General features: G+C 35.7%; 1 protein-coding gene across 4 annotated transcripts in view; it reads left to right on the forward strand.

Moving 5' to 3' along the window:
• Positions 1–13,466, forward strand: part of Mapk10 (mitogen-activated protein kinase 10) — a 318,234-nt gene that overhangs the window by 147,697 nt on the left and 157,071 nt on the right. For 2 of the 4 annotated variants that reach the window (XM_070012343.1, XM_070012339.1), the window contains exon 3: positions 12,815–12,886. In XM_070012343.1, the coding sequence (XP_069868444.1) occupies positions 12,821–12,886 (66 nt within the window). In that variant the 5' untranslated portion in view covers positions 12,815–12,820. Of the gene's footprint in view, positions 1–621; positions 641–12,814; positions 12,914–13,466 lie in introns of those variants that run through there. The other 2 variants (XM_070012340.1, XM_070012342.1) reach the window with 2 other exon arrangements.

Consider the following 13,466-nt stretch of genomic DNA (forward strand, 5'->3'; position numbering starts at 1 on the left):
ATCCATTTGAATACAATAACATTGATTTAGATGCACTGTCTAGATCGCTTATGTGAAAAAAGTTTATAAGTTACATGGTTACTTTAATACCGTGATGGTATTATGAAGATGTTGGCCAGACTTTCTGAGAACACCAAACAAATTTTCCTATAAAGATCAACATAAAACTGAGTATTAAAAGAGTAATAGGTTTTGGTAATAATTCTCCATTAAAGAATGACTATTGACAGAGGAAAGACTCTAGGTTGATTTTAATTGGCTCTTTGTTGGGTCCCAAGTGATTTTTTTTCTTCTTTATGTAATTTTTACCCTACAAAGATTCCTTCCTTGTTCTTTTAGATTGAACAGAAAGAACTTATTAAAAGATGTTAGGTGGTACATGGCTTTTTTGTAGCTAGAGGGCCAGACAAGAATGAAAATGGACAAGGCATAGGAAAGAGCTGGAAGACAAGAAACATCCTGCCTCTCTGCTGTCTCTGCAATTTTACTGTTACTCCACAGGCCCGTTGCCTACTGCTGCCATTGCAATAATCTCCAGATGTCCAATTCCTGTGAGTTATTTGCTTCAGATGAGGAAATTGTTGTGTCACACCGAACAGGTTGTTGCTTACCTCATTGATCATCTTTTACTTCACAAGAGGTAGGGAGCAGAAATAATTTCATTTACTCCACTAGAAGAGGCTGGATCCTGCTTCCTGGCTGTTTTGGGATTCTTTACACAGTGAATTTTTCTTTCTGATGTGAAAAGACTACAAATACAGTCTGTTCATTTTGAACTTGTCCTAGGCAAAGGTATGTCTTTTGTTTGGTCAAAGCATGGCTTCTGGGTGTTTTCTTTGTTAATTCAGCCCTATAATGGCTTGTTAAATATGTAGGTGAGCCTACCTCATACTCTGTCTTTTTTGATTTAGTTTGATCTCTCCTTGGTTATATGTTCTTTATTTTGCCTTGCTCACTTTCAGAACACATTTCTCAACTTTTTCCCTTGGACAATGAGATCTTGAGCATCTATTTGATTGGCATTTCCCAACCTTCTTCTACCTGGTAGAAGAAGTCTCAGTGAACTAGGCCCAGTCACCTTTCAATATGGGGATAGGGAGAACTCTCAACTATGTCCACTCGAGGGCAAAATGACACAGAAACTATTGATTATGCTTTGGCTTACTCATTCTTTCTAAAGGGCCTTATAAGACAATTAAAAGTTGGAGGTGGGGTGGGGGGAGAATGGGAAAAGATGGTAAGGGGAAACAAAGGAGGAGGCTACAATGCTTGATAAGAAATGTATCATTATCTTGCCCATGTAATTGTAACCCCTCTGTACAGTATTTTCACAATAAAAAAATTGGGAAAAAAAGACAATTAAAAGTTGACTCTATTGAACATGTTTTAAGGTTATAAGCAGCTTAAAGATTGGGACAGATAGGAATAAGATAAAATAAAAAAGATGATTACCTTGATTTAAATGCTAAAACATCAGAGAGAAATGTCATAAGAATTAAATTAGATTGGACAAGTCATTAGAAGAAATCATAACTATTTTTTGTTTAGAGCTTTAAAATGAGGTATTAGTAAAATTTTTAACTTGCTTTTCTAACTCTAAACAATATTGAAGGGTATGTACTTCCTTCTAAACACTAACTAGTTAATTATATGATGTATCTATGTAAGGGAGGGAAGAAACTTAAGAACTTGCTGCTCATCACAAGCTTGCTCTTCTTTTCTTCCTCTATGTAATCTACTTAAGAAAATGTAAAGACATTATTTCAAAGAAGAGATGGACCTAATGTAGGATTCTTATATTATTTTCAAATTGCATTACTCCATAATTATTTTATATTTTCTACATTACTGATTATTCAATGTACTAAATGCAGAGGTTAAGATGTTGGCCTATTATAAGCCTTTTAAAAATAGATTGTGGGGCTGGGCAGGTGGCTCAGTGGTAGAATGCTTGTCTTGCATGCATGAGGCCCTGGATTCAATTCCTCAGCACCATGTAAGCAGAAAAGGCTGGAAGTGGTGCTGTGGCTCAAGTGCTAGTGTTAGCCTTGAGCTGAAGAGATGAGGGATAGTGCCCAGGCCCAGAGTTCTGGTCCCTTGACCTACAACAACAACAACAACAAAAGAAGATTGTGGATGAATATTTGGTATAAGTAACTCTTTTATGTGATTACTAAATATAAGCCAGTGCCATAAAGCTTTATTTGAACTTTATTTTTGTTGTCGTGACATTTCAACTAATCATGAAATGTCGCAGATGAAAGTCAACTAAACTGAGTTTATGTAGCATAACATTTTATTTTTGTCTTGGGCCATCTTCAAATGCCATTTATTTGTTTACATAGGTTTTACAAGCAGTTTTATAAGTAGTAGTTATATTGGACACATTTTAAGATAGGATTTTAAATTCAGCTCAATATATTAGAATATATTTGTTACAGATAAAATTCCTAAATGTAAGTATTGCAAAAGTATGTACAATTTATTTTGTAATCTCAGAAAATGTACTGTGATTTGCACACAAATTTCTGGAAAGAAAAATGTTAATTTGCTATTCAAAGCAATTCTCAGAGTTTCATCTGTAGAAGGTTTTTAATAGATGGCTGCTCCCTTTTCCTTATCCAGCTCAAATTTATAATTTTTGACTTATTCTAGCACATAATAAAAGCCATTTTCACATAAGAATTTTGATTGTCTAAAGATTATTAAAAGACTATTTTTCTAATAAAATACTTTACCCAAAATATGCAAAGTTAATTTATAAAGTATATGTTAATTTATGTTATCATTGAATCAATTACTTTTTTGTAAAAGACTGAGTTTCTTGATTCAACTTACTTCAGTGTTTTTTAATTATTTTAAAATAATAACAGAAATATTGACATATTTACTAAAATAATAAGCATTATTCTAAGAAGTATTCTTTTAAAAATGTCAACTCTAAGACTATTAAGAGAAAACACTTAGAAAACATTGACCTCCACAGATTTTTTTTTTGTCGGTTGTGGGGCCTGAACTCTGGGCCTGGCTACTGTCCCTCAGCTCTTCAGCTCAAGGCTAGCGTTCTACCACTTGAGCCACAGTGCCACTTCTGGCTTTTTCTGCTTATGTGGTGCCGAGGAATCGAACCCAGAGCCTCATGCATGCAAGGCAAGCGCTCTACCACTGAGCCACCTTCCTAGCCCCTCCATAGAATTTATGAGTTATTCTGTTTACAGCAATGGACTGTGTTACTAGTTGAATTAGCAATATCCCAAATGTCCTCCTTTTCCTCCTTTGTTCTTTGTAGTATCAGCTAATAATAATTTCAAATAAAACCCTTTATTCTGTTAAGTGAAGTCTATGTCAGCTTACCCTTATGATTCAAGTTTGTAATGCTTCACTTTAGAGCTTACAAGTTTCAGTTGTGCGAGAGAGAGGATGTGAGCTAATTGTACCTAAGAAAAGGGCTGCCCAGAAAATCTGTGCTCAAACGAAAAGGTACAGAGGATTACAGAGATCATTAAATCATTAGATAGATCATTAGATAGCATGTGTACTTGTGAAGCTTGTCAGTAGAAAGAGGAAGGTGGCAAGGACCAAGAAATGTATGACAAAAAGGAAGAGAGGTGAGTCTCCTTCCTAGCAGCTGGAGTTTTGTGCAGTGATTCATTCCTCCTCATAAGAGTTGATTTTAGTGTCAGGCGCCAGTGGCTCACACCTGTAATTCTAGTTACTCGGGAGGCAGAGATCTGAGGACTGTGATTCAAAGCCAGCCTGGGCAGGAAAAGTCCATAGGAATCTCAATGTCCAATAGAGTACTCAGAAAAATCCATAAGTGGCACTGTGGCTCAAAGTGTTAGAGTGCTAGCACCTAGGCCAGAGTTCAAGCCCCAGGACTGACAAAAGGGAGGAGGAGGAGGAGGAGGGGGAGGAGGAGGGGGAGGAGGAGGGGGAGGAGGAGGGAGAGGAGGAGGAGGAGGAAAGAAAGAAAATAATTGACTTGACTTGAAATACTGGGTAAAGCTACTTCCATTTCCAGCCTTCTTGTCTCTTATCTATTCCTCAGAGTTTATGGTTAATTACTTTTACAAATCATTTTCCTCTTGCCCTCTTCATTCTAATGCAGTTGCTAAGTGACTGGAAGATAGGGTGACCTTTGAATATATTCTTCTCATTATAGTGTTAGATTTTCCACATCATTTAAGGGATGGATGTGTTCATATGAGTTCAACATCTCTCTAGGATACAAGTTGACATTTCACCTAATTAATAGCCCCCTTTGGCCTCCTTATTCTGAGGATGTATAATTAAAGCAATAATACTACTTGTTCAGTAGAATTAAGATTTCATTTTGCTTTTTCAATTAATTACAAAGTTTTATTCCTTTTTCTTGCTTAAGGAGAATATTGTATAAGATAATAAATATGTTTGAAATCCATTCTTGGACAAAGTTAAAAAGTTACTTAAAAAATTCAAACTTTTATGATTTAAAAACAAAACATTATATCTGTACAATATTTTCACCTAATGGGAATTACTTAAATGCCTTGATTTTGACTTATCTTTCAGTTATTGATATTTATTCATGAATTTCCCATATAGTATCTGACACTGAATGGATAATGATAAATGTATAGAGAATGAATATATGTTTACTGGTTGTTTGCTGGTTGAAGTGATGGAAATTTTAATGACTTTCCTTTTATAATGTATGACTACACTTATTCTAAATGATGTTAAATAAAAATAAAAGTAATTGCATGAACACCATTTCATTGCTATCATTCCATTGCAACTTTCAGTGTAAAGAATTATATTCAAGGGCTGGGAAGGTGGCTCAGTGGTAGAGTGTTTGCCTTGCATGCCTGAGGCCCTGGGTTCGATTCCTCAGCACCACATAAGCAAAAAGAAAAAAGCCGGAAGTGGTGCTGTGGCTCAAGTGGTAGAGCGCTAGCCTTGAGCTGAAGAGCTGAGGGACAGTGCCCAGGCCCAGAGTTCAAGCCCCACGACCGGACCCTCCCCCAAAAAAAAGAATTATATTCAAATATATTAAACATCATTATTTTTAATGTATATTAGAATTTGGACACCATTTCATTGCTATCACTACACTGCAATTTTTAGTGTGAAGAATTATATTCAAAATTTATTTACATCATTATTGTTAATGTATATTGTGAACAAATGCATTTCACATGTAAATAATATGTGGACTGTTATTTACTTACCTATCAGGTTGTAAAATTAAATAGCAGTTAGTATGTATAAGCCTCTGTCTTTACAAATGTGACTTCCAGCTGCTTGGTGGTTCATTGGGGATAAGAGTCGCATGGACTTTCCTGCCCAGACTGGCTTCAAACTCTGATCAGTAGATCTCAGCCTTCTGAGTAGCCAGAATTATAGGTGTGAGTCACTGGTGCCAAGTGCAGCATTAAAAAAAAAGAACTAGTAAAGAAGAAAATATAATCTTTCAATTTTAATAAATATTCAAAGAAAATATTCACATATATGCAAACACAAGTCTGGGGAGGAATACAGATGTGTAGAGTATCAAGCTTTTGCATGCTAAGGATTTACTCTGTGTGAAAGATGATGGCTGTGTGTTAGTATATAGTTTAGAGCAGTGAGTTAGAAGCTGGACTGATACCTTTTGCTAGGCATAATGACAAAATGTGTTGGGAAAGGACAAAAATAAGTAGGCAAGCTTTTTTTTTGTCAGTTCATCAGGATTAGTTGCTTTTGTGATTTTTTTGGTTGTAATTTGAACTGGTAGTATCTATTAAACCAATTGCTACCAACCCAAGAAATTGTTTAAAAAGCCTAAGAATGTTAATAAGGGTATCAGAATTCTTATATCCTCACATGGTTGCTGTAAATATTGGCTTGTATCCAGGCAACTTGCTTAATAATTTTATTTGTTGAAATAATTTGTGATTGCTAATGTACTATTACATTGACTTTAATGGAGAACAGTTTTCTTCCTTTCTAATTTTCATGCCATAAAAAAACAATTTATTTCATTTTATTGGACAATATTGAGTAAAAATACTGATAGTGGATATCTATCTTCTTCAAATTTGAGTCAGCACCATGACTCATACTTGTAATTCTAGCTACTTGGGAAGTTGAGAGTGGGAAGATTATGGTTTGAGGCCAGACAGAGCAAAAAGTTCATTGACTTCCATTCTATAGATTGTTGAACAGGGCATTACACACATCATCATCCCAGCTACATAGAAGAGTAGTATTAGGAGGACCATAGTTCCAATCCAAATTAGGCAAGAATGTTCCCAAGATCCCCCATCACAACAGAAAAAGCTAGGTGTGGTGGGACACATTTGTAATCCCTACTCTCATATGAAATATACATAGGATGATTGAAGTATAATATCATTATTAATACTAATACTTATTGTTTTCATTATAATTATTAATATTATTTTTGATTGAAAATCAAAATGAGGAAAATGTGATAGTTTTTCTTCTTTCTTTTTTTCCTTTCTTTTAGACAGGGTCTTGCCATGTAGCTTGGTATAGCTTTGAACATGTAATCCTCCTGACTCCTATCCTGAGATTACAGGCATGAACCACTATTTTTGATTTACAATGTGATGTTTTGATATATACACACTAATAAATGTAAATAACATCACCTCACTGAAATATAATTTTGAATAATTATAATTTTCAGTAAAATTTACTTTCTTAGATTTGTTAATTTATTAACAGTGAAGAGGGGGCTGGGAAGGTGACTTAGTGGTAGAGTGCTTGCTTTGCATGCATGAGGCCCTGGGTTTGATTCCTCAGCACCAGATAAGCAGAAAAAGCCGGAAGTGACATTGTGGCTCAAGTGGTAGAGTGCCATCCTTAAGCTGAAGAGCTGAGGGACAGTGCCCAGGCCCCAAGTTCAGGCCCCACAACCACTACCACCACCAACAAAAAACAGTGAAGGGTTTCAAACTTAGAGGTTGTGCTTTCTAGGTTGGTGCTCTACCACTTGAGCCATACTTGTAGCTCTGTTTGTCTTTGTCTTTTTTTTTTTTTTTTTTTGGTGCTGTGCACCAAACTCAGGGCCATATACTTACAAGGTAAGTGCTTTTTTACTGAGCTAAACCTCTATGCCCTCTGATAGCTTCTTGTGAATTTTTCCAGGCCAGCCTTTTAGACTCCTGTAATACTCATTTGTAGTGAGTTTTATAGGTATGAGCTGCTGGCACCCAGCACTTTTAGTTATTTAAAATCTACAGTATATTATAATTGCTGTAGTCACCATTTTATATAATAGGTTTCACTCTCTCCTCTGCTTATCTGTCCAGCACCGTATACTCTTTGCGTAACAACTTTTTACTTTCTCTTTCCTACTCCCAACTACCTTTGTTTGGTAGTAAGCTGTATTAGATTCTGAATATGAAATCATACACTATTTGTATTTCTGTGCTTGAGTTTTTCTATTTTACATTATGGCCTCTGGATTCATCCATGTAGTCGCCAATGACAGTAGTCCCCTCACTCCTTTTAAGGCTGACTAGTTTTCTGTATGTACATGAATCATACTTGTCTTAATCCACTCATTCACAGATGGACACTTAGGTTGGTTCCAGATGGTGGTTACTGTAACAAATGCTGTGATGAACATAGGAATTCAGACATGCCTTTGATATACTGAGTTTAGTTCCTTTTGTATATATACAGAAGTGGGATTACTGGATCATGTGGTAGTTCTATTAGTTCTATTAGACTCTACAAATCACTTTCCAAAATAGCTGTATTAAACAATCCCTTAGCATTGTACAAGAGTGTCCTTTTCTCTACATAATTGTCAACATTTGTTGCCTTTTGTCTTTTGATAAAAGCCATGTAGGATGTAAGAGCTAAAATATCATTGTAGTTTTAATTTGCATGTCATTAATGATTATTGATATTGAGCATGTTTTCATGAATTTATTGGCCATGTGTAATCTTCTTTTGACAATTGTCTATTTAGAACTAGATACGCTGCTAGTTTGTGTGTGTGTGTTTGTGTGTGTGTTTGTGTGTGCGTGTGTGTGTTTGTGTTTGTGTGTGTGTGTGTGTGTGTGTGTGTGTGTGTGTGTGTGTGTGTGTGTGCGCGCGCGCCAGTCCTGGGGCTTAAACTCAGGGCCTGGATCTGTCCCTGATCTTTTTTGCTCAAGGCTAGGCTAGCACTCTACCACTTGAGCCACAGCTCCACTTCCAGGTGGTTAATTGGTAATAAGAGTCTCACCGAATTTCCTGCCCGAACTGGCTTCAACCTATGTTCCTCAGATCTTAGCTTCTTGAGTAGCTAATATTCAGAAGTGAGCTAGGATTAACAAGGTATAAGCCACTAGCACCTGGCCTCTGCCAGTTTTTAATTGGAGTATTGACTTGTATAAATTCAGGATATATATATATATATATATATATATATATATATATATATATATATATAAAATATTTAACCTTACAGCATGCATAATTTAAAAATATTTTTCTCACACTCTATGGGTTGTACCTGAATTTTGTTAACCTCTTTTAGTCTGTGAGGAACCTTTTTGGTTTAATTTAATATACTTTGTTTTTAGTTTTGTAGGTTCTGCTTTAGGGGTCATATCCAAAAAATCTATTACCCAGAGCAGCGTGGTTGAGATATATAATTATGTTTTGGTTTCTTTTTGAATAGTTTTAACTTTTAAGGTTTAAATCTAATTCTCAAATGTATTTTGACTTCATTTTTTAATATGATGTGAGACAAGGGCCCAATTTCACTTTTTTGTTGTTGTTTTTTAATTTATTTTATTTTTATTGTGAAAATACTGTACAGAGGAGTCACAATTACATGGGCAAGATAATGAGTACATTTCTTATCAAGCATTGTCGCCTCCTCCTTTGTTTCCCCTTCCCATCCCTTCCTGTCCTCCTCCCTCCCCCCACCCCCCAATCCTCCCCGACCCCCCCCCTCCCCTGGCAAAAAAGTTGTAAAGTTCGTTTTCGACATAACGACTTGTACATCTCATTGTTGCAATGGGTCCACCTGTATCCCTATTTAAACAATTTGTTTTTCTCCTTCCCCTCCACAAATTATCCCAACATCAAATACAGTGAGAGCAGGGGTTATACTGTGGGGGAGGGACATACAAAGCAACAAAGAAATAATCTTATAAACCGATTTCACTTTTTTCTGCATGTGACTATCCAGTTTTCTGACACTGTTTATTGAAGAGATTATCATTTGCTCAATGTGTGTTCTTGGCACTTTTATAAAAACCAAAGTACTGACCTATATTTTATATTTTAGGCAGGTCTTAAATATTAAGAACCAGAATATTTTCTAGTTATTTTATTAGATCATAATTGTATAATACTAGAAAGAAATTGTGAAGAAACTAGAAAATATGAACATAGAATGAACAATACACTTTTGAGACATCTGTGGACAATTAAAGAAATAGGCAGAAATTCAAAGATTTCTACATCAAGTGGAAATAGAAACACAATTTACCAAAGTCTGTGGGATACAACCAAGGCAATGTAAAGGAAGTTTATATTTATGACTCCCTACATTAAAATATCAGAGAGATGCGAAGTACACAACCCCAAGTTGTACCCTGAAGTCTTAGAAAAAAATAAAAACAAGCTAAACTAAAAATTAATAGAAAGTCAGAATTAATAAAATCATAAATGGAAGTAGTAAAATGAAGATTTAAAGAATGAAAAAGTAGATGCCACTGAAATCCCCAGGAAGTAATTGAGGAATGTTTTGAACAATTGTATTTCAAACAATTGAAAAAACTAGGTGAAAGAGTGACCTACAAAAATTGAACTAAGAGAATACAAAATACCTAACATGTAAATAACAAGGCCAGGTATAAGTGGCTCACACCTATAATCAGGATGCTGAGAACTGAGGATCTCAGTTCCAAGTCAGACACAGCAGGAAAGTACTTGAGACTACTTATCTCCAATTAAAATGAGAAGTGGAGCTGAGACTCAAATGGTGAACCACAAGCCTTGAACAAAAAACTCAGGGACAGCACTCAGGCCCTGAGTTCAAGCCACAGGACTGGCAAACATGTACACGCACACACACACACACACACACACACACACAGATAATAAACAATAAAATTGAAACAATAATCAGATGCTTTCCAAGAAAAGACAACCCAAACTCAATGAATTCTCTATTTAATTTTACTAGACTTTTTTTTTTTTTTTTTTTGCCAGTCTTGGGGCTTGAACTCTGGGTGCTGTTTCTAGACTTTTAAAGAACTAAATACCATTGTTCCTTGAATTATTCCATAAAAAAGAAAGGGAAGGAAGGAATGCTTCCAAACACATTCTATGAATCACTATTACCCTGATACAAAAGTTGAGTAAGAACACGACAAGAAAAGGAGAAAGTGAAGATTTCAAAAATGTCGTCCTTCCATCCTCAGCCCTGGGATATTTGTAAAGCTAATCTTACCTGTTAGTTGCTAGTTAGATTTCTATAGGGAATGGGGAATGGAGTTGGAAACGATTCTACTATAAGGCTCCCATATCTTACCCTCCTTTTAATTTTTTATAAGTAGTGATTGGCATGATATTTTTTGATAGATATGCTTATCCTTTCACTGTCTTTTGTTTTTTTTATTATTACAGTTTGTGTTAATTTCTTACTGATTTCACTACAGCAGTCCTGATCTTCCACAGGTGTGTCAAAGACAGAAAAAATAAAGCTGAAAGGATTGTAATTCCAGATCAATTCACACAGACAGCACTTTGTATAGGCCACATTTTAAGGGATACATAATGTCTATGGTTTAATAAAAAAGACACTTCAATGTTATGTCTTCACAATGGTAACCTCATCAATGTTGTGAAAAGAACAATGTAAGAAGGTGCCTAGATTTACAAACAAATCTTTTTTTGCGTTCTCTTCTGATTTCTATACCTTTCATCTCCTATTTGTGTTGTTTGGGTTTGTTCTCATTCTATTATTGAGGCATTCCAGTACTGGGAATATTGTGTTGTACTAACATACCATCCAATTAGATGTGAAACTCTTAAAGAGGTATTACCTATTAGAAAGTACTTTGTGGGGCTGGGAAGGTGGCTCAGTGGTAGAGCGCTTGCATTGCATGCATGAGGCCCTGTGTTCGATTCCTCAGCACCACATAAGCAAAAAGAAAAAAGCCGAAGTGGTGCTGTGGCTCAAGTGGTAGAGCGCTAGCCTTGAGCTGAAGAGCTGAGGGACAGCGCCCAGGCCCAGAGTTCAGGCCCCACGACCGGAGGCCCCCCCCAAAAAAAGTACTTTGTATGTTTATATACTATGTCCTGAGATACAATTCATTATTTTGGCCTTTACATTGAGGTTAATATTGAGGTTTCCAATATTTTTTTACTTATAATTCTTTAAATCATATATGGACAAACTTTTTCTGTAATGGGTTTGAGAGTAAATAAATTTATGTGTCATAGAGTCCTTGTCACAAATTTCCTATCCATCTTTGAAACATAATGACTAGTTTCAAGGTGTATTTTTTTTTCTTTCATTTATTTTGGGGGGGCAGTGGTATTAGTATTTGAACTCAGGGCCTCAGCTTGTTAGAAAGTTGCTGCTTGATAGGCACACAATGAGGGAAAACTAAGTATATTAACGGCAAGGGATATGTGTAGGACTTTGCTCATAATAACACTAGTAGTGGAGATTGTTAAGTGCCCCTAAATTACCTTCTCTTCCCTTTCAAGCTACTCACTCATGGTCTTATGCTGTACTAAATATGTATTGTTACTAAATCTATTAAAGAACATTGCCAGATCATGACTTGGGCATTTCAGTTGTTTCTATGCAATGGTGGCAAATGCTCTCTGCCATACCATCAAGAAATAGAAGGAACAACCACTTTTTCAAAACTCACTGCCATCTCGCAACAAGCCTTTTTCTTGTCTGACAAGCAGATCCAGCTGTGATTTATTCAGCCATGCTGCTACATTGGGAGGCATTGTCATGCAAACTATGAGAGGTCAGGATGCTTCCTTTGCATGGCAAGATTGCTCATTCATTAAAAATTAAAACGTTTATTTCAGGTAGGTAGGCTAGATATTATTATTTCCCACATGCTCATTTCTGGAGTATAGCACTAAAACATCCTTACTGGGTAGCATGTCTGAGGTCATCCATGATTGGTCTCTTTCATACTTTTACTACTGTAAACTGATCATTCCTAATTTGCTAGCATTGAATTTATTTCCTATTCACAGTTTTCAATGTGCAAGAGGTAAGGAAAATACTTAGATTTGTGTTAGCCACAAAAAGAAGTGTTCTTTCATGTAGATCTCCTTTCATTCAGCAAACATTTACTTGACATCAGCTATACACTAAACATAGGGCTACGTTTGGGGACTGTGAAACACTCATTTTCCTTGAGAAAATCACATGTCTGGGCCACAGTTCTTTATGATTTTCTGAATAAGTACTCTACCATTAGAACCATGCCCTTAGCTCTTTTGCTTTTGTTATGTTTTCAGGTAGAGCCTTCATTTTTGCTTAGGACCTACCTATATTTCCTGAGTAACAGAGATTACAGGTGTAAACCACTACAGTCAGCCTTCAAGATACAATATTTATGATCGTAATGATACTGATCATTATAAAAATAGAATCTTTTATATCTTATCATTCAATATTTATAAATTATGGAAAGTTCCTAGTACTTGTCTGAATAAAGATTACAGTGAAGATATGCTACACATGATACCAAAGTATAATTCTAATCACGTTACAGCTCGTATTATAATTCATGAAAAATTAGTGGCTTAGAAATTAATTACCTATTTTTTTCCCTTGTAGGTATTTATGAGCCTCCATTTCTTATACTACTGCAGTGAACCAACCTTGGATGTGAAAATTGCCTTTTGTCAGGTGTGTGTTCCTTACAGGTAAAACAAGGTACAGTATATTCCCTTGTATTTCCATTTTTCATTCAGTTTTATATATTTTCCACCAAAATTAGAGTCTGTGTCATATTTAAAGCAGCTTAGGAAGTACAAGAAAATACTTAGATTTCTTTTCCTTTTCCAGTTCATTTGTTATGCACTCCTTAACGAGAAACAAAATAGGAACATCCTTTAGTATTTTCCCATCTCACAAATCCTTCTTTCCTTTTTTTTCTTTAAGTACTGGTGTTTGAACTCAGGAAGTCGTGTTTGCTTAGGCAGATAGGTGTTCTTCCTTTTGAGCCACCTCTGGCCCACAAATCCTTAGAACTAAGTCCTAAGCAATTATTATAGCCCCCCAGTGAGTTGTTCCCTGCCATGTTCTTCTTATGTTATACAACTGGCCCCTTCTGTAACCTTCCTCTTATAGTCTCCTAAAAATTATGTTAAGTGAAGTAAGAAGAACAAAAATTGAATGTTTTTCCTTATAAGTGGAAGCGAGAACTAGCTTATAAACATGCAAGTAAATACACTGGGTGGGAGATCTATCTATCTATCTATCTATC

This window comes from Dipodomys merriami, unplaced genomic scaffold (assembly GCF_024711535.1).
Source record: "Dipodomys merriami isolate MVZ:Mamm:240054 unplaced genomic scaffold, mDipMer1.0.p SCAF_9, whole genome shotgun sequence".
In the NCBI taxonomy this organism is placed as follows: domain Eukaryota; kingdom Metazoa; phylum Chordata; class Mammalia; order Rodentia; family Heteromyidae; genus Dipodomys; species Dipodomys merriami.